The sequence below is a fragment of the Centruroides vittatus genome, unplaced genomic scaffold, assembly GCF_030686945.1.
Source record: "Centruroides vittatus isolate TY-2023 unplaced genomic scaffold, ASM3068694v2 contig_955, whole genome shotgun sequence".
NCBI lineage: Eukaryota > Metazoa > Arthropoda > Arachnida > Scorpiones > Buthidae > Centruroides > Centruroides vittatus.
In genome coordinates, this window is record NW_027122634.1 from 205,667 (window position 1) to 226,818 (window position 21,152).

General features: G+C 29.6%; 1 protein-coding gene across 1 annotated transcript in view; it reads left to right on the plus strand.

Moving 5' to 3' along the window:
* The window catches only part of LOC136985174 (mediator of RNA polymerase II transcription subunit 1-like), a 72,474-nt gene that overhangs the window by 43,454 nt on the left and 7,868 nt on the right, over positions 1 to 21,152 (plus strand). The window contains exons 15-16 of the mRNA XM_067282382.1: positions 3,809 to 3,904; positions 11,964 to 12,069. Of these exons, the coding sequence (XP_067138483.1) occupies positions 3,809 to 3,904; positions 11,964 to 12,069 (202 nt within the window). The remainder of the gene's footprint in view (positions 1 to 3,808; positions 3,905 to 11,963; positions 12,070 to 21,152) is intronic.

Here is a 21,152-nt window from a genome sequence, read left to right on the forward strand (position 1 = left end):
GGATATTCAAAACCCAGACTTGCCACTAGTCTGGGTTTTGCAAATAAAACTATTCATTTGGTTAACAAAATCATTTCTGCATTTGTCAAATTATGAAAGGCTCTCATACAATCCTTCATCAGGCTTGAAGCAACATTTTCTGGTGACAATTAAAATGCCTGCCTGCCAGTACACTGTCAATTACCATCTCTCATTTTCCATAAACTGGGCATTGGCCTCATCAGTAAGATGCAAATTATGTCATTTTAACATTATCAATGAGTGCTTTGTTACTGTAAATATTGTACATGTAGATAGTTATCTACAGTGTTTGTTGTTAAGTTGCAGAACTGTTAATGTTGAGGCGAGTTCAAATTAGTAACTGTTCAAATAAAAAAAGAAGTTGAACACTCATTGTTTCTACCAATGTAATTCAAAATGATGCAACAATGAACTTGTATTGTAAAGACCAATATATATATCTTCTACAGATGAGGATGTGTCAAAATACATCATTTTACTACAAGCAACTACTAGATGCTACACACAAGAACTTAAATCTGGCTTAGCACATTGAGTAAGCCTTTATGCTTTTGCAAAAATTTAAAATGCATCTCATATAATTGTAACTCCAAAAATAATTAAATTTTTATCTTTTGAGTATTATTCTCAAAATTTAGTCAAAGTGATCTGCAATTATATTCAAACACCAGAACACTTGCTGAGCTTATTATAAATTTATTATTCAAATGCTTTCAGTTTATTTTTAATAGGCCATCCTCAGGAAATTATTTTTCTACAAATTATTGTTCTCTAATTTCCTGAGGATGGCCTATTAAAAATAGGCTGAAAGCATTTGAATAATAAATTAATAGTAAGCTCAGCAAGTGTTCTGGTGTTTGAATATAATTATAAGTAAACTGCTGAGGAGGTGGGGATAAAGTAATATGCATTTAAAAGAGAATAATTATTTATTAAATTACAATTTTATGATAGGAAAACTGAAATGTTTGAATTTATGTCATTGTGTGACAATGTGTGAAGCACCCTCTATGCTTCTGCACCACTTGACCAAAAGGTCGACATTGTTTCATTGATGACTACATCAAAATAGAAGACACCACACAGCAACTAGGGCTGTTTTTGTTTAATGTTTGTGTTGTTGTTAGGTCATGCAAGCAGTCATGTGTGCAGGCGATCAGATTCAGGATGGAGGAGATCTGAGAGATGGCAAGTCAGAAGCGAATCACTCAGATCCATTTTTTTTAATTACCATTTATTTTAAAAGAAAAAAGGATTACATGATATATACATCGTACTACATTGAAAATAACTGACCTATACACATAGGTGGTTGTGAGAGAGAGAGAGTTTACATGATATTGCATGTAGACATAAATATCTGAAATTTGGTTGATCCACTGGTAGATGTGGTAACCTCCCTGTCCTGGGAGTAGAGGTGAAATCTAGAACTGTCTTGAGTTTCAACAGCAAAGTTAGTCCTGTTAGGAGGCAATTAAGTATTCTGTTTTGGTGATAACATTAATCCTTATAAGAGGCACTTAAGAAGCCTGTTTGGTGATGACATTAATCATCTTAGGCACAGTGTGAACATGATAGGTTAAGGAGCTGACTATGACTTCCATTAGAGGACTGGGTGACGACTGTAACCATCAGAAGAACAAGTGGTGACTGTCTCAAGGGGCCGTTAATTGTTATATTGAAGTTGGTAGCATACAGCCGGAAGGCCAAAAAGTCACAGGAAAGCTTCGCTTTTGGCATTGAGAACATGTAAAACAAGATGTTCTCAAGTAAAAGTTGACAGTTATCAAACAATAATTATCAAATATATATATATATATATATATATATGACAAAATTGTATTATTTTCTATTGAAATTCAGGTTCCCACACATTGTTTCTCAGAATATTCTCAATTTCCAAATTATTCCCTCCTTCAATTATTGTCCATCTTTTTAAGTGATGATAAACCAATCCAAAACTTAACAAACTAAAAATAAATTATTTTGAATAACTACTATTATTTTTTCAATTTTAAATTAAGAGGGCTGAAAGGTTTAATGTGGATGTTTAACTAATTTTGACCTTAGTATTCAATATTATTTAGAAAAATTTTAATAGATTATATATATTTGCAAGTAGTTTATTATTCAAAAGATAAACAAGCATTATAAAATGATAGGATTTACATGAATTAAATTTAAGTTCAATGTGATGTGTCAAAAGTGAAAAATGAAAATAAAGCTAATTGATGTTACTTTGAATTGAGGATATAATTAAAAATATATTATGTTATATATATATATATATATATATATATATATATATATAACATGAAATTTAAAAGGTTACAAAATTTCTGTTTAAATTATGGGAAATTTCCCCATATCAAAAAAATAAACAGAATTAAAATAACTTTTGTCTCTCTAACAATTATGATATACTAGCTGAAGTATCCAGCAATGCTCAGATTATCTTAAGAAAACATCAGATACAAAAACTATATGTGATTTTGTTAATTGGTGACTATATACATTGAATAATTGCTTCTGTTGTAGTGTTGATGAATGTTATTGTTTTTATTCTGATTCTCTCATAATGAAATCCATTTTGTTTTATTTGTGTATCTTTGCATAGACTTGTTCCTTATTATTTTATAGAGATACTTGCAAAGGTTAAAAAATTTCTCTCAAATACTGTTGAAAGTAATTCTTAACTGAACAATGTGGGCAGCCAGAAGTCAAAGCAGTTAAGATGTCAGCCTACTGCTCTGGAGAATGTGGGAATAAATCCAGTTAGGTTGAAAACTCCAGGAATTTTTTGTAGGCAGTCTGTCATGGATATGTTTGCTCCATCCCCTACACAGCCACCACGTTGTATGCCTGGCCAAGTCCATAATTGGCTTGATATAAAGGTCCTCTTATAATACTCACAGGGTAGAAAGGATTGAGAGAGAGAGCGAATTCTATAACAAAACACTTTCAAGAGGCAATAATTGTTTTAAAGAAACATGAAAAATAAATGGGTATTAATAATAATGTTAATGGTATTTTTTTAAAACTTTCGAAATATTTGTGCATTGTTAAATTTTTATGTTGGAAGTAATAAACTAAATTACTGGTATTCAGATGAAAAAACACCAGTTAAACAGTAATACCACTGCAGCCAATTTTTGTCAGTTGCATGTCATTATTTAAATCACATACTCTTAATAATTGTTTTATTAATTTACTATTTTCCAAAATGGAAGTAACTGAATGTGAAGTTAAATGTGGTGTTGTGTTTTCAATAGCAGATTGATCTATAGGTAGTGATGCTAAAATGAACTTTTATGATTATTTGAAAGAAATTTATGGGCTTTTTCAATTTTTTTTTATAAAATATGATAGAATGGGTGTATAAGAATGTATATGAATAAAAAATAAATAAATTTTCCCAAAGAAAAGTTGAGAAAAAACAAGATAGAATTTGATGATGCCCAAGAATTCAAACATAAATATGTCTACAAAAGCCTCACACATATATAACACTGCCACAAATAAACATACAAGCTTACAAACAGAATTTTCTTTTATTTATAAGATGGAATGTAATACATCAATTAAAAATTCATGTATGAAAATCATAATGCAATATTTTGAGATAAAATTTATAAGTTAAATTTCTACAGAATGTAATTGAATTCTTATTTTGTTTTTAAATCCAGCAATTGACTTGAGTTAGAAGTTGGAATAAGTATTCTAGTTAGAATAATTATTAAGAATCAAACATTTTTATTTTGTTTATTGAGTAGATTTTTATTTACAGACATTGATTCTGCTTGGATATTTGAAATAACTGCATTATCTACTTCTCATATAACTGTTTCTTTTAAACATCCAATGGAAGAGTCTTTAGCAACAGGTAAATAAATATATTTAGAATATTTCCATCCATGATTAACCTGTCCCATGTTGTTCAAGAATATTTTCGTGTTGACCTTATTTGACCTGCCCTAGTGACCCCGAATATATTCGTCTCTGCATTGGAACATTTTTGATACTAGATGTCGCTATGTGTCATAATTTTTATATTAAAACGAACTTTCGAAATATAATTTTTTTGTTTTTATATTTTTCAATATATTTATTTTGTTTGTGCAAAATAAAAAAATAATTTTTAATGATACAGTAGCTACAATTATTATTTTAAAAAAAAATTTTTTTGTTAGGCTTAACATCGAAAAAATTCAACATGGTGGTCACATGCAATAGAGAAAAATTTTGCCGTGGGATAGGTTAAAAAGCTAAAATATTATTTGTTTTTTACTAATTAATTAAATAAAACTATTGGAAATTTTGTTTAAATGATACAGCATAGTCCAGTGGTTCCCAATGTTTTTGTTTTGTGAATCACTTTTAACACAACATTTATACTCTGAACATCCTTGAGTGAATGTATATTATGTAAAACTTTTATATTTAAAATTATCAAATACATTAGAACCCTGATTATTCAAGCTCTGATTAACTGAGATTTTGCATTATCTGAGATGAATCTGTAAGTGAATATAGTATTTTTCTTATAAAATTCATAAAATAAAGTTTAAAATCATAACATGTATTACAAAATGATTTGTTTCCATTACATTTTATTATTTAACTTTAATGTGAGACAAGCCATTCATATTAAAATATATCTATAATAATGCACATTTTTATTCTTATTGTATATATTATCTGTATAATAAATGATGTAAAAAAATTTTTTCTTTATATGATTAAATTCATTAAGATTTAAAAGAATGGCTTAAAAAATGATAACACATAAATCTTATATTCATAATTTTTAATTTGAAATTGTCATGGCTGTCCATTTATCTGAGATAGTCACAGTCCACATTATCTCAGGTAATCAGGGTTCTATTGTACTTTGATGTAGAATAATTTTGATATAGCTCTTCAAGAAATTCTCATTGGTATTTATTAGGAATTGGAAAACTTGTCCAATTCTAATTATACCAATTTGTTGCAGTAAATGTCACTTTAAGAATTAAAAGTATATTGTAAAAAAGTATTTATTTTACAAATTCTGTTACACACAATTATTCATTTTTAATAAAATGCTGGGTAATTGTAATTAAAGTACCCCTGTTTAATTCTGTAGAGAGATAATTAGCAAATGCAATCAAATTTGGTATAGTGACATATCAGGACATATAAAAGACAGTTCTATTAAAAATAAAATCAGTACCAAAATTACTACTTTGGCACTTTTGGCATTGCAAGCAACAAAAAACAGTTTTATTTGTGGCAACACTTAAAAAGTGTGATTTATTGATACATGTTGTGACATGTGAGAAGCATCATACAGGATCTGTTATGATTAGCTGTTGATCTTGCTGTTCAGTACCTTTAGTTTTTATGTCTAGAATGTGGACCACATTGAAGAGTATTTTCTCATCACTAATGGCTCTGTACAGTATGAGTGTCTAAAACAAATAAAACATTTCTTGCTTGTAAAAAGTGCCAAAGTGATGAGTTTTGTGTTTTTTTTATGGAAATGTCTTCTGCATATCCTGAAATGTCATCATACCAAATTTGATTGTATCTATACTGTTACATAACTCTCTAGACAATGTTGAATAAGATAGTTTAATTAAAGTCACTTGGCATGTTCAAACACTAGGAAGAAATTTTAGCATAATATAAAATCAAAAATACTGTAAATTTAATTATGCTTCTGGAGTTGTTTCTCCAAACATAATTTAACAATATTTGGTGACATTGCAAATTTTTAGCACTAACTCCTTGAAGCTTGTGAACCACTAAATGGGAATCACTGACAGTCTATAAGTGAAACATCAAACAGAAATATCGAAAATAATGATATTTCGTATTATATTTATCAAGAAGTTAATTTTAAAATTTTGTATAACTATGATGATATATAATAATTTCTGTGTGATTTATTTTTATATGTAAGGGTTATTTCAAAAGAAAGACAATTTTAATATATAACAAATTAATTAATTTTGTTAATATTTTTTCAAATATCTTAGTAAAAATAAACAAAAAATCATTAAATTAATTCTCTTTAAAAGAAAAAAACAAAAGAATAATTTCAGATATTTGCTATAACTTTAAAAATATTATTTTCATTCATTTTTAATCTCATAAAAATTAATGCATGTTAAATTCTTTCAATTATTTTAAATTTTTCTTTTGAACTACCCTTTGTAATTAATTTAATGGTTATGCAGCATGACATTCAACTTTAATTTAAACTTAAAATTTTTAATTACATTTTCTGATAATATTTTTATATTATCTGTTATTATCTAAGGTGACCAGCAAAATCTTACAAGAATTAAATCTTTGGGAATAAGATGAAATTGAACTAGATTTTATTCCTATTATTTTTTTACACTTTTAAATCTACTCAACTTAAACTTTATTATCTATTAAGTTTCTTTAAATTTGTAGAAAGTATACATAAATTGATGATGTTGATTCAATATTTTAAAAAAATGAAATAAATATTGATATGGTATCAAAAAAGAAAATCTTAAAAAAATTACAGTTGTAAACTAGAAAACATGATAAAAATGAGACAAATCTTGTTTGAAAAAATTGGTCATTACTAGGTTGTACCAATTCAAATATGGCAATGATGAAATTGATGAGGATCAAAGTAAAGGAAGTTGCTGTTTTTATTGCAACTTCCTATATTTTGATGCTGGCTGGTGAGAAATGTTTAGGCTGGTTCTTGAAACAAAAAAATAAAATATTGAATATTGCAGTAAGAAATAATTTAAATGTGTTAATGAATTTTTCATTCTTGATAGTATTGAAATAAATATAGGGCAAAACGTTAATCATTTTAAAATTAAAATACTGAATAAAGTTTGTAAAAATAAAAAACATATTCCTAGAAAGTATCTCTAAGATTTTGATTTAATAATGTGAAGGAAGAGTTGATTTAGAAATTTCAAGTTTATCTTTCATTCTAAAAATTGATATATTTTATTTTATTTTTATTTATTACAATAACATACAGTGATGTCATAATGACAATAATGGCTGACCCCCAAATAACAAGCATATAACATGCCCAAAGAATAAAATTAAACACACATAACAAAATAAAAAAACATTTTCACAAATGGCATGAAAATTAATAGATAAAACATAAAGGAGTTTTTTACAGATGGATTTAAACCTATGAAGATTCCGAAAGCATAATTTCTTTGATGATTGTAGCTATCTTTTGATGCCTGAAGAATGAGGATTTAAGCGTAACATTGAGACAAGCATATGGGGAGTACAAACATGTTGTATCTCTAGAATTAAAGGAAGGAACACAAAAAAAGAAATTTAGAAGAGAGGAGACCATTAAAATATTTGTAGGAATAAATTCGATCAAAATAATTGATACATTTATAAAAGTCAGGAAGACTTAGGCACACATGAGCAACCTCGGGAGAATCAGTTAGAGGCTTGCTAGTTTATTTAAGAGGAGGTAAACCTTATCAACTCTTAAGAAATTTATTCAAATTGGAAGCAGGAGCTGATACCCAAATAATCTATTGTAGAGCATAATCTATTGAGGGTGTATATTAGTAAAAAAGAGAGCCCAGAATGTAATTTTACTTGAAATTGCTTTGAAATTTTTCCACAATATGCCCCTACAGATTGAGATTTTTTATTTAATAGTTCAATATGACATTTAGAGGAGAGTCTTGAATCAAAACCAATACCAAGATCCTGGACAATATCAGCTACATCAAGAATATGGTTATCAATATGAAAAGTATTGTGGAGATAAGCTCTAACCAGACTATAAATCATAATTTTGGTTTTACTTGTATTAATTTGAAAGTTAAGGGTCTTAAATGAAGCATTAAGATCGTCAATAGCACATTGCAATGAATTATGACAAGAATAGCAAGTTGTCATCAGCATAAGCATTTACAAAAGAAGGGGCAATATGAGAAAGGGATTTATTAATGTAGGCTATAAACAGCAAATTGTTAAGTATAGATCCCCAAGGGATATCAATTAGAGGAATAAAGTGTGTAAAGTAAAAGTCAGATTTTAATTTGACAAGAACAATATAGAAAAAAATTATTAATCCAGATTAAAATTTTATTATCAATTTCAAGTTCAGAAGCTAATTTATCGAATAGGATACTAGGGACAACGGATTCAAAAGCCTTAGCAATGTCAATGTATATTACATAAGTAGGAAGTTTAAGCTCAAAATTCGATAAAATGTAATGCTGTGTTTCAAGGAGGTTACTTGTCATGGAATGGTGGTCTAAACCTGAATGTTGGACAGGGCATAAACAAGAAGTAATTGGAAAATACAAAAATTCATACAAATAGGTTTCATATATTTTTAACATTGAATTGGAGCTAATGTAATTGGATGATAGGAATTAATTTCTTTTTTGGGAATGACAGAAATCACAGAACAAGATCATTGAGGAGGAATATAACCGGAGTCCAAAATCTGGGGAAACAGATGAAGGAACAAAGAGGCCATCAAGGGAGCAAGTCTTTTATAAAAAAATAGACTGAATTCAATCAGAACTGTAGGTGAAAGTAACAAGAGAATTTATGGTTTTTTTAAGAGCTGAAAAGGTAAATTAATGACTGAACGTAGTATTTCTCAAATGGCATGCATCAATATTTTCAGCATGGAGTGTTTTATACTGAGCTTCTGGAATTAAGTTAAAATAATGTGACTTAATGTTGTTATAAATACTGCAGCTGTCATCATCTATAACATTGTGGCATTTTATCTTTCATTTTGAAAATTTAGAGACAGTGAGCCAAAAGGTTTTTGGATCATAAGCAAAATCGGGAACAATTTTTTGAAAGTAGTTCAAATATTGAGTTTTACATTCACTCTGATAACTGTTAATAGCTACATGATATAAATACAATGATCAGGGATTGCCATCCCTTTTCCATCACTGCCACAAAGTTCTAGCATGATTTCATAGTTTTTTCAAAATTTTTGTGTGGCATTTTTGGCTAGCAGTATTAATATATTTATATGGTAGGTATTCCTTCAAAGAAACAAAAACGATATTATATGGTTTCTGTAAGTAATGTTTGATGTTGTAGGAAGGACAAAGAATAAAAGACTAGTTACAAGAGCTAAGATAAACTGATAGCTGACATCAAAATGTGTAGTTACTACTTTAATGTGTAAAAGAATCAAGATCTTTATGAACAATTAACTTACTTGAATAGATTGATGGTCTGAAGGAAAGCCTGAAACCAGATTAGTTGTAATGAAAGAATGTAAAGATGGGAAGAAAATATCAAATCCAAAAAGGAATTTTTATGAGTAGGAAAGTTTACAAATTGGTTATAACCAAAAAAGTAAAAAATGTTATTGAGGAAGTAATTTTCAGCTCCGTTCAAATTGGTATATGAAGGAAGCAAAGCATGCCAAGAGATGTTGGTAAGATTAAAAATCACTACAAAGAAAAAACTCAGTACTTTATGGGCTGAAATGAAAAGAGAAATTGCTCAAGAAAGATAAAAATAACAGATATAGGATAGGATATGGGGCGTAAACTATTACGATATTCAGATAGTTCAAAAATCTCCAATAACATTGTGCTTTTAAAATAATTTAAGATATAAATTGAATGAAAGATAAATTTTAAATTAATGGGAGAAAGAGTATTTTTGATTACTGTATATTTAATTTTTAATCAAAATAATATATATAAGAATTTGTATAGTCTCTTTCCTTTTAGAAGAAAACAAATTGATAATCACTCAAAATCAAAAAATTTGATAACCAGTGTTTAGTTTGTCAGTAATAAAATTGAGAAGATTTTTATTGTAGTTGAAAGAACAATTGGCTGATAATTATTAAACTTCTCATGGTTATTTTTATTTCGTTTTGTGAATCAGAGCAAAAGTAATTTTAATCCAGTTTGAGAAATAAATGAAGGAACAAAAAAATTTACTTCAAAAATTTTGGTGAAAAATTGGTAGTATAATTGGTAAATTTAAAGTTTTTTTTTACAAATCTCTCCACAACTCTGACAAAGTTTTCTTCATTAATTAAAAAGAAAATAAGAGTTATTTCAACTGAATTTTTAGATGTTAAATTTAATGAGTTACATTTTAAGTCATTTTGAAATGTTTATTTGCTACTTGTCTTTTTATCTTATATCTATTATATTAACACAGAATTGAAAGACAACATTTTTGTAATGAAATAAATTTATAACTGCATTTTGACTACAAATTCTTATAATTTTATCTTAATTAAAAGGAATATCGCAAGTCTGTGAGAATTATATACAGTATATTACTATTTGCTTTTTTCTTACTTAAAATATGAATATATGTTAGTAAAACTTAAAAAATTATGATGTATTAAACAAAAATGGTCTCTAATATTTATATGAACTTTCATGATGGATAATTATAATTTAAACAACTGTCAGTATGGTTCTGAATACTGTTTATAAATTTCATTGAACATGTAATAAATGTTGTTTATTTTAAAATAAAAATACACTTGTAAAGTACTATTTTTAGTATCTTAGGGAACCGACACTAACTGCGGTCGGTAAAACTTCCGTTAACCTAACGGGTACTTTACGCGGATTCGAGATTAGTTTGCCAGGCCTGGGCTTTTAAGCGTGCACCAAAAAATTAGTAATAACGATAAATATCAAGTCAAATCAAAAAGTTCAAATATATTTAATTAGTAACTAGAATTTACTACATACAAATGTCTATAATCCAAACAAAATTTATTAACGAAAATCAACAAGTCAACCCGACAATAAACTCAGCTACTTAGCTTAACTTAATATTAATTCCCCTTTGAAAATTCGACAAATCAAATACTTAGAAACTATGAACAAAATCTCTTACTAATTAAACGTCTATCCGTCACCTCACTATACGAAGAACCTATTTCCTCAATCCTTTCGATATCGTCAAATCGTCAATCGAATTCCTCTTTAACACCTTGGATCGTCCAATTATCAATCTGGACTTCTATCAGAAAATACTTCACTTTCGAATTCACCTCGCTCTCAAAGTCGCCTCGATTTGGAAATCACCTCTCTGGAAATTCATCTCTGTATACTTCGGTTAACGTACGGGTTTTATACTGTGAGGTGACGTCACACTTCAGCTGAGTTACTCCCCTTATTTACATACTTAGTTGCTAACATTAATTTTCTTTTCTGGCAGCTTTAAGTTTCTGACAAAGCTTATAAATCGTTTACAAAGTATTTATCATAATTTTCTGGGATGTTAAGATGGTTTATCAAGTATTTCTTTACTAGTGAGTGTGGGGACTCCCCCCCTCCATTTTTTTCTGCGGACCGTTTACTTCCACTGGGCAGCGCAAGATTTTTCCTATGGCGCTTATTTCTCCGTGAGTTGTTTTATCTTCTTTTTTTCGTTACTAACAAGAGAGTGGTGGGGAACCTTCGTTTTAACTAAACATAAGCCCCAAACAAAATATAATAAAATGGAAAAATAATAATAAAATAAAAATAACGCTCGGACTCAGTTCCTTACACACTATAAAAATGTTTATTTTTGTAACTTACTTTCATTCTAAATATCTTTTGCTTTTATGTAATTTCTTTTCTTGTTCTTGTATTTAGTTAGTTAACTCTTTTATAATAACCAATCTTATTTGTAGTTCATATTTGCTTCATTTTTAAAATAAAAATTGAATCACATTTTAAATGTTCAATGAATATTCCAAATATATTAAAAAATTTGGTCACCTAGATATTTATTATAAATGCATTGATACATCATTTACCATTAATTTATTTATGTGAATTTATACAGTGCATATTCTGTTGTTATAAATCCATAAAAAAATCTGCTAGTAAAATTCAGTAATGTCATGCTGTTATTAACAAATTTTTAAAAAGAAATATTTTGTTTGTAACAGAACTATGTTTATGCATTTTAAGCGGAATTGGATCTGAAAGATATCACCAATGTGAAGTGTAAAATTTATACTCTGAGCAGTGATGCTTCTATCTGTACAGATGAATATGCAAGTAAAGTAATGCAAAGGTCTGTATGTTCTTTTTATAATAATATAATCATAATACATATATTATAATTAGAAGATATTGAAACAATCAACGTGAATGAAATTTGAAATTTTTCTTTACTTTTGTACATTAACTTTTAATCACATATTAATGTGATTAAAAGCTTCTGTTCACATTATTGAATTTAGAATGAATATATATATATATATATATTACTAAATGTATATATATATACATTTAGTAATATAAGAATATGTGATTTTTGAGTAATTCACTAAATTGAAGTTTACATGTATATGTAAACTCTTAGTAAATTACTCAAAAATATTCTTATATTACTATTTCTGTATTATGTAAGATGTTTTCTGAAAAATATGCAAACAGTTTTAAAACAATCTACTGATTTTTTTTAGAACAAAAATCTATTAAAGCTAATCTAACAGAAATTTTAGAATATTTTATGCTACAAGTATATAATAATAAACTGTAGATTATATATTGTTATTATTATCATTATTAAGTATGTTTCAGTGTCAATAAACAGATATTGATCATTTAAAAAATAAAGAAAGAAAATTGATGTTTTAAGCTTAAACCATTATGTTTTATAAACTTAAAAAATATTGTTTTATATAATTGAGAATAGAATAATGAAAAACTTTAACATAATGACTACTAGTCAAATCTACAGTACTACAATGAAAGAACATCAACTCAAGAAGTTATTTTTAGGAGCATTTTTGTACTGAATGGGAGTAAGTTCAATAGCCAAAATGGCAGGGAGGAATGCCACTATGGCAAGAGCAAACTTAGGCTTATTTTTGCTTCTAATTATTTTAAATGAAATTAAACAGTAAAATAAGTGCAACAGGACTCATCTACATTAAATAAGCTTCAAACTAATGTATAAAATGTAAATGTAATTCATACCCAATGAATTGGAAGTAGATTTTTCTTTAGCATATTTTGCATGTATAGATACTACAGCATAGAAACATTGTTTAGTAAAAACAGCATTACTTATGACTCAACACAATATATAGCTGAAGACTTGACTATTGAAAAAATTATTTTGAAATAAAACATTTCTATAAGTAGATACTAGGGTTTCTCAAACGGGATCCCAGTTGTTTTTTTAACCTGAGAAATATTCCGGGAAATTTTTCTCATTCCAGGAAATCCCAGAAATTTCTTAAAAATTCACTTTTTTCTTATTTTGTGTTAAGGTTGAGAAAATTTTGCAAATAGAAAGTATAATTAACTCATAAACTGTCAGAATACATTTGTATTTATTAATTTTAAACCTACTTATTAGTTTTTAAAATTTTTGCTCATTATGGCATGTCTTATTTGTACATAGCTTATTTGTGGCAGGACTCTAAAAATTCTTTACTTGTCAGAACCTGTATTATCTGGAATAAATGTGCTTATGCTGTCTTAATTTTTAACCTTGCCTAGTAGGTTCAATAGCTGTGTAACGCCAGGTTGTGCAAATCAGGCAAGGATACAAACGAGTATGAAGTCTGCAAGTTTTTCTTCATAAATCTGATTATTAAAGACAAACAAACTGCTGAATTATTGGGCTATAAGCTTTATGTTTCTATTAAAGCAGTCGAGATAGACAAATCAAGAATACTAGAGAGCAAAAGAAGTACTACAATTTTGAAAATAAACTAGAAATCTTCCAGGCTACAGGTGAAAAAACATATTTGTCTTCTCTTAAATGCATTAAAGACAATTCCATCCACATGAATTGAATCGGAAAGGGCATTCTTGGTAGCAGGCTTTTCATTAGTTAAATAAGAACCAGATTGAGTGATCGGAGTATTGCTTTTTTAAAATCTTATTATAAAAATTTACAATAATATTTTGTATTATGTTTTATTTAAAAATGAAAATTACTTTTTCAGTTAGAAGTTTGACCTAAGTTCAATCTTTTTTTAAAATTTTCAACTCAATTCAAAGCATTTTTTGTTGTTGTCATTGCTATATTCAGTTTCCAGCAAACTTTAATAAATTTTTTCTATTTGTGAAACTTTCTACGTAATTCAAAGGTAAATTTTAATATATGTCTTACACAGCATTATTAATATGATTTTGGAGGTTGCAGAATGTAAATTACTTTAAAAAATAAAAAATAATTATATCATTTGTTTTCAAGATATTTTGTATATTAAAAATAATTAATTGTATCCCGGGATCCTGGGAAACAGTTTGCTTTTTTCCTGGAATCCTGGGACAAGCAAAAGACCGGGAAATGAGAAACACTAGTAGATACAATAATGTAAATTGTTCACCAGGCTTTATTGAAAAGGCACAGAATGCTAAATCCAAAGCTGATTGTATAGTACAGGTATCTCTCGTATAACATGGTTTTCATACACGGTTTGAGAATCCAGTAAATTATCTGTACACAATTTCACAATTTATAAATGCAAACTCTATTATTTGATTTTTTTTTTCAAGTAAGCATGCATGTTATTTCAAATTTGATCATGGATTTTAGAATAGTGAAATTTTCAATTTATTTTATGCCTTTCATCAGGTTTAGTTTAATGAAAACTGATAGTACAGTTTTTTCTTCCTTGTCCTAGCTTTCCTATCAACCAGATATTGTTGATATTGCTTTCAGATATTGGCATTTAAGACTGTTACCATGTTTTTGTTTTATACATTAATCTTCATATTTAGTAATGTTTGTTTAAACATTTTTAGGTAAGTGTTGTTAAACTTTTTTAACTGTAGTTAGGTAATCATTCATAAAAATGACGAATGAAATACGGCAGGGCAGTATCTTGGTACTTGAACTATTCCCAACTCAAACAATTTGGTATTTGAACACATATGCTGTAAAAAATCGCTCAGTACTCAATTGAACAAACAAAGGCTCCCTAAAACAAATTTTCAATTAATAACATATTTTTATTTTGTCATCCAAAAAGTATTTTTTTATAAAAAATAAGAAAAATGAAGACATTGCTGATATTTCTGACCAAGATTGACAAAAAAGCTCAGATGACGACGATATTTTGTGAAAAGAAATTTTCTCGTTTAATTAAAATTAATATTAATGTCTCATACAGTACTTTTAATTGTGATTGTTAGGTAATTATTGATTGCTTTCATAAATTGATTGATTGGTTTTTGCTCTGACAAGGAAACTGTTGGAATGTCTTTCAATAAATATTAATAAAATTTAGTTAATAATTACATTAAAAGTATACAAACACTATATTAAATTTATAATATTCACTAAAACTATTAATCAGGGTTAATAGCAGTCAAATGTTGTACTATTTTATATTAGTTTAACATAAAAATGAAAATTTTTAGTAGTGAAAGGGTTGTGGAGGAAGACTACGATATTACATTTAGAATAAATTCTAGAATTTTCGAAAATGGGAGAAGACTTAAATGTAAATATTCAAAATATTATAGCAGAATTTAAATGTTTATGTGATAATGTCTGGCCTACAGAAGAGATTTGTAGGGCTACTATTTTGGACATTGATAAACAGGTAGCTAAGATGCTTTTCAATGCATTTAGCAATATTTTAAGTAATTATGTAAGTAGAGATGATGAAGAGTTTTGTTAGATGGAAGATAATAATTTGAATAAAGATATTTCAGAAGGGGAAAAAACACTCATCTACTTCAAGAAAAAGAAGTTGATAATGCAGACACTGACTGTGAATCAGGATAATCAAATAATGATAAAAAAGCAGATAAGAATATAATCTGAACAAAACAAAAAGAAGAAATTCTTAACTTGCATAAGAAACATCCAAAATGGAAATTACACACATTACAGCAGAAAGGAGCTAAAGGATAAAACATTTTAGTGATTTATATAAATGGGAAAAACAATTTAAATCTCAAACATAGAATTGAAACATTAAAAAATCATTAAAGAACATGCTAAACAAATGTTTGACAAAGTTCGAGACAGCTATAAAATGGTTAAAGGTAATGAAATAAAAATATGGGCATTACAGAAATTATTGAACTGAATAGTTCAATTAAGTTTACAGCTAGTGATTCCTGGGTTGATAAATTTAAAAAAGAATATAGATTAGTATCTTGAAAAATTACAAAACTTGTAAATAAAACAGAAATAGTAAACAAAAAGGATATTTTAGTAAAAGCTGCACAATTTCAAACAATGGTAAAAAATTTATTGCCATCTTATTCATGTAACTTTATATTCAGTGTGGATTAGTGTGGTTTTTCATACAAAGTGATTTCACCAAGAACACTTTCATATAAAGGAGAAAAAAAAATACTATTGGATTTGCACACTCTCCATGTAATAAAGTTATGCATTCTTACACTGTTCAATATTTAATTAATGCTAACAGACAAGTTGTAGGTAATGTATTTATTTGCTTACAAGAGGTTCATGGAACCTTTGTACCTAGAGTTCAAAGACCACTGTGTAATGCCCCAAACATCACTATTACAGCTAGCTCATCTGGCAAATTATCTACAGCAATTATTACAAATTATGTAAAAGATGTATTATCTCCAAATATAACAGAAAAATTATTATTAATAATTGTCTCATGGAGTAGACAAACAAATATTAATATTTATAATACAGTATTTCAAACATCTATACATCAAAATTCATGTGAAGTACTAATTATTTCACCAAAGTGTATGTCTGTATGCCAACCTTTAGATGTTGGATTTTATAGACAAGTAAAACTTTTAGCTAAAGAAATTTTAAATGCAATACAATTATTTTGTAATGATTCTTCAATGAAATTGTTTTGGACAACTAGAAATAGCATAATAAAATTACATTTGATTCTTCGTCATCAATTATTACTTTTATATTATATTTTATTGTTAAAGTAGTACCGTATTTTACGGACTATAAGATGCACTTTTTTCTTCAAAAAATTGCCTCCAAAATTCAGGTGCGTCTTATAGCCGTAGCGTCTTACAGGTATTTTTTTAAAAAATTCCTTAAAAATTAACGTGCATCTTATAGTCCGTAAAATACAGTATATATATCTAATGTTTCATATAACAGTTATTTGAGTTTATTTCTTATTCTACTCTGTAAAGGTGATTTTTTTTGGTAGTTAGTCTCTGAGAAGATGAAGTGCGGAAAATGTGTTGGAATTATACCAATAACAAAATATATAAAGGAACAACACCGGAGTGAAAATAAATGAAAACCAACAACTTTAGTGCCTTTGACCGGTGTGCTTCTCTCTTCTTTCTCTGTAAAACGCAAACGTTTTCGAACCTCGTTGGTTCTTCGTCAGGCGTAACGGAATTCTGTTTGACAAAATTTTAGAAAAAATTTGCATTCTGGAACGCTGTCGCGTGTAGCCGATGTCGTCATATTAGACTTGCGCGATGTGAGTATAGCGCTACGTCAGGGATCTGTTGAGAAAGGCTTCCCAAGCCGATGATAAGATGATCTCCTTTTTAAAATTGCTGCAGTGCGTGTTACTGCGGGTGTTGAGTAAGATGTATATAGCTTCAAGCCATTTGAGGTGATCTTGTCGAAACGTGGGGTGAATGATTGCGGCACGGGTGAAAAGAGGCTCTATTTCTGGATCGGATGAATAGACTGCTAGGGCGGTGTTTTGTCTATGGTGTAATATGTCCGCTTTGTGCTCTTTGATCCTCGTCTGTATGTTGCGTTTGGTGGATCCGATGTAGATGGCTTCGCTGTTATCTCTGTGGTCGGCGATGGGTATAGAGTATATTCCCGGAAGTCTGTTTTTATCTGGAGCGTCTTTTCCGTTCCTAAGCCACTCGAAAATCGTTGGGCATCTCCTGAAAGCTAAGCGGATATCCTTTTTTTTCGCTATTTGGTAGTATATGGTCTTCAGTGCCGGATTGTAGGTGATCGGTATAAATTTAGGTGGGGAACCATTGGAAGGAGGGGTGTGGGTGGAAAGAAGCCGTAGTGCCTCAAAGTTGTTTTTGCGTGCAATGTTGTGATATCCGTGTTGTTTAGCTATATTCTTGATGTGCCGCATTTCCGAGTTGAAGGCAGCTTGTGAGGAGGAATGCGTGAGTGCCCTTTTGAGTAGCGCCTTAAAGGCTGCCATCTTGTACTGCGGAGGATCACAGGAGAATGCGGGTATATATAGAGGTTCGGTAGATGGTTTGTGATAGACTTGCGTATTGATGGAAGATTCTTCTACAGTGATGTAAATGTCCAAGAAGTGTGCTTGGGTATGGTGGGCTTGATCCAGTTCTAGTGTTAATCCATATGGGTTGTCGTTGAAGGTGTCCACTAAGGCTCTGATATTTGGGATGTCCTTCCATAATATAAGGATATCATCAATAACCTGGTAAAGGAGTATTCTTCTAAGTACATATCCTCCTTTACCAAGGTATATTGATGATATCCTTATATTATGGAAGGACATCCCAAATATCAGAGCCTTAGTGGACACCTTCAACGACAACCCATATGGATTAACACTAGAACTGGATCAAGCCCACCATACCCAAGCACACTTCTTGGACATTTACATCACTGTAGAAGAATCTTCCATCAATACGCAAGTCTATCACAAACCATCTACCGAACCTCTATATATACCCGCATTCTCCTGTGATCCTCCGCAGTACAAGATGGCAGCCTTTAAGGCGCTACTCAAAAGGGCACTCACGCATTCCTCCTCACAAGCTGCCTTCAACTCGGAAATGCGGCACATCAAGAATATAGCTAAACAACACGGATATCACAACATTGCACGCAAAAACAACTTTGAGGCACTACGGCTTCTTTCCACCCACACCCCTCCTTCCAATGGTTCCCCACCTAAATTTATACCGATCACCTAAAATCCGGCACTGAAGACCATATACTACCAAATAGCGAAAAAAAAGGATATCCGCTTAGCTTTCAGGAGATGCCCAACGATTTTCGAGTGGCTTAGGAACGGAAAAGACGCTCCAGATAAAAACAGACTTCCGGGAATATACTCTATACCCATCGCCGACCACAGAGATAACAGCGAAGCCATCTACATCGGATCCACCAAACGCAACATACAGACGAGGATCAAAGAGCACAAAGCGGACATATTACACCATAGACAAAACACCGCCCTAGCAGTCTATTCATCCGATCCAGAAATAGAGCCTCTTTTCACCCGTGCCGCAATCATTCACCCCACGTTTCGACAAGATCACCTCAAATGGCTTGAAGCTATATACATCTTACTCAACACCCGCAGTAACACGCACTGCAGCAATTTTAAAAAGGAGATCATCTTATCATCGGCTTGGGAAGCCTTTCTCAACAGATCCCTGACGTAGCGCTATACTCACATCGCGCAAGTCTAATATGACGACATCGGCTACACGCGACAGCGTTCCAGAATGCAAATTTTTTCTAAAATTTTGTCAAACAGAATTCCGTTACGCCTGACGAAGAACCAACGAGGTTCGAAAACGTTTGCGTTTTACAGAGAAAGAAGAGAGAAGCACACCGGTCAAAGGCACTAAAGTTGTTGGTTTTCATTTATTATACCAATAACATGATCTTGAAAAGTCAATATAAGTATTGTTTACAATTAAGGAATATTTGTTGAGTCTCAGTTGAAGTAACATACGTTTGATATTTAAAGATGTGTTCATTGTGATAATGTTCGATTGAGTAGGAAGGCTTAGAATATGTAAGTACCAAGGATGATATGTTGAATTAATTATAGCATTTTGATCACTAATCATCGATTGCGAGAATGCAGAGTCCATCATCATAGAATAGGCATTTTTACAATTGTCAATATCGTTGTCAAATAAGGAACTAGATACTCCGAAAGATTGTAAAACTTTATTAAATTTATAGCACCATGTTGTTTTGTTGATATTATTGTTATTCATTTGAGTATTCATAATGTGAAATAGAAATTTAATATTATCGTCTTTTGAGTTCAATAATCGGTAGTAGAATTTGATTAGTCTTTTTATAAAGAAGGGGAAAAGTTGACGTCCGTTTGTTTCTGCACATATGGCATATCCAGGAACAGTACGTTCGAGTTTATATAGTTTTTGTAGTAATATGATATGAAATTTTTCCCAAGTCATAAAATAAATCAATGGCCCAAATTGGACTGGCATACAGAATAGCTGGCATTATCATTGAATTAAACATTCTCATATGAAGTTTTAGATTCGTAATTTTTAAACTAGCACCCAAATAGAGAATGTTATTGATTAGTTGATTGATTTTAACATTAAGATATTTCAAATGCATCTGAAATTTACCGTTCCAGTTGAAAAACGTACCTAAGTATTTTATATTATTGACCAGTTCTAAAGGTTGATCATTTATGTAGAAGGATTTCTCTTGGTTTGCAAGTTTGATATTGTTTCTAAAAATAACTATTTTTGATTTGGAGATGTTAATCGATAAGAATATAGAGTTCAAGTAGTCATTAATTTTATTAAGCTTATGTTGTAGAGTAACTTTGGTTGGGGCCAATAAAACCAGGTCGTCGGCATATAAAATGTAATGAAATGTTCTTCCGTATATATAAATGCCTTCTGAATCATTTAGAAACAGCTTATCAATATCATTAATATAAAAATTAAACAAATAAGGAGACAATGGTTCACCTTGAAGAATACCTCGATTTATAGTAAATTCAGGATATCGCTGATTTCCATAAATAATAATGATTTTGTATGAGGAAAAAAGATTCATAATAGTAGCTGCGAATTTATTACCAGTTCCAAATATTGTTAATTTTTTAACCAAAGAGGGTACGTGTATAGAATCAAAGGCCTTAGAAATATCAATGAATGCGGCAAAAATTTTCCTTCGTTTTTTTCTTAAGTATATTTGGATTAAGGAAGTTAACAAGAATATAGCCGTTTCAGTTCCTTTAGATTTGATAAAAGCATATTGGAATTTCGAGTTTAATTTTTGGTTTATAGTCCATTTTTGAAAACGTGTTGCTAATATGGATGTGAAACATTTTCTTATAGTAGATAGAAGTGCGATGGGGCGATAGTTCTCTGGTGCTAATCAATTTCCTTTTCTTTTGTAAATCATGAGTAGCTTAACGGAGTTCCATGATGACAGGTAAGTTGATGAATCGTAAAAATAGTTAAATAGTT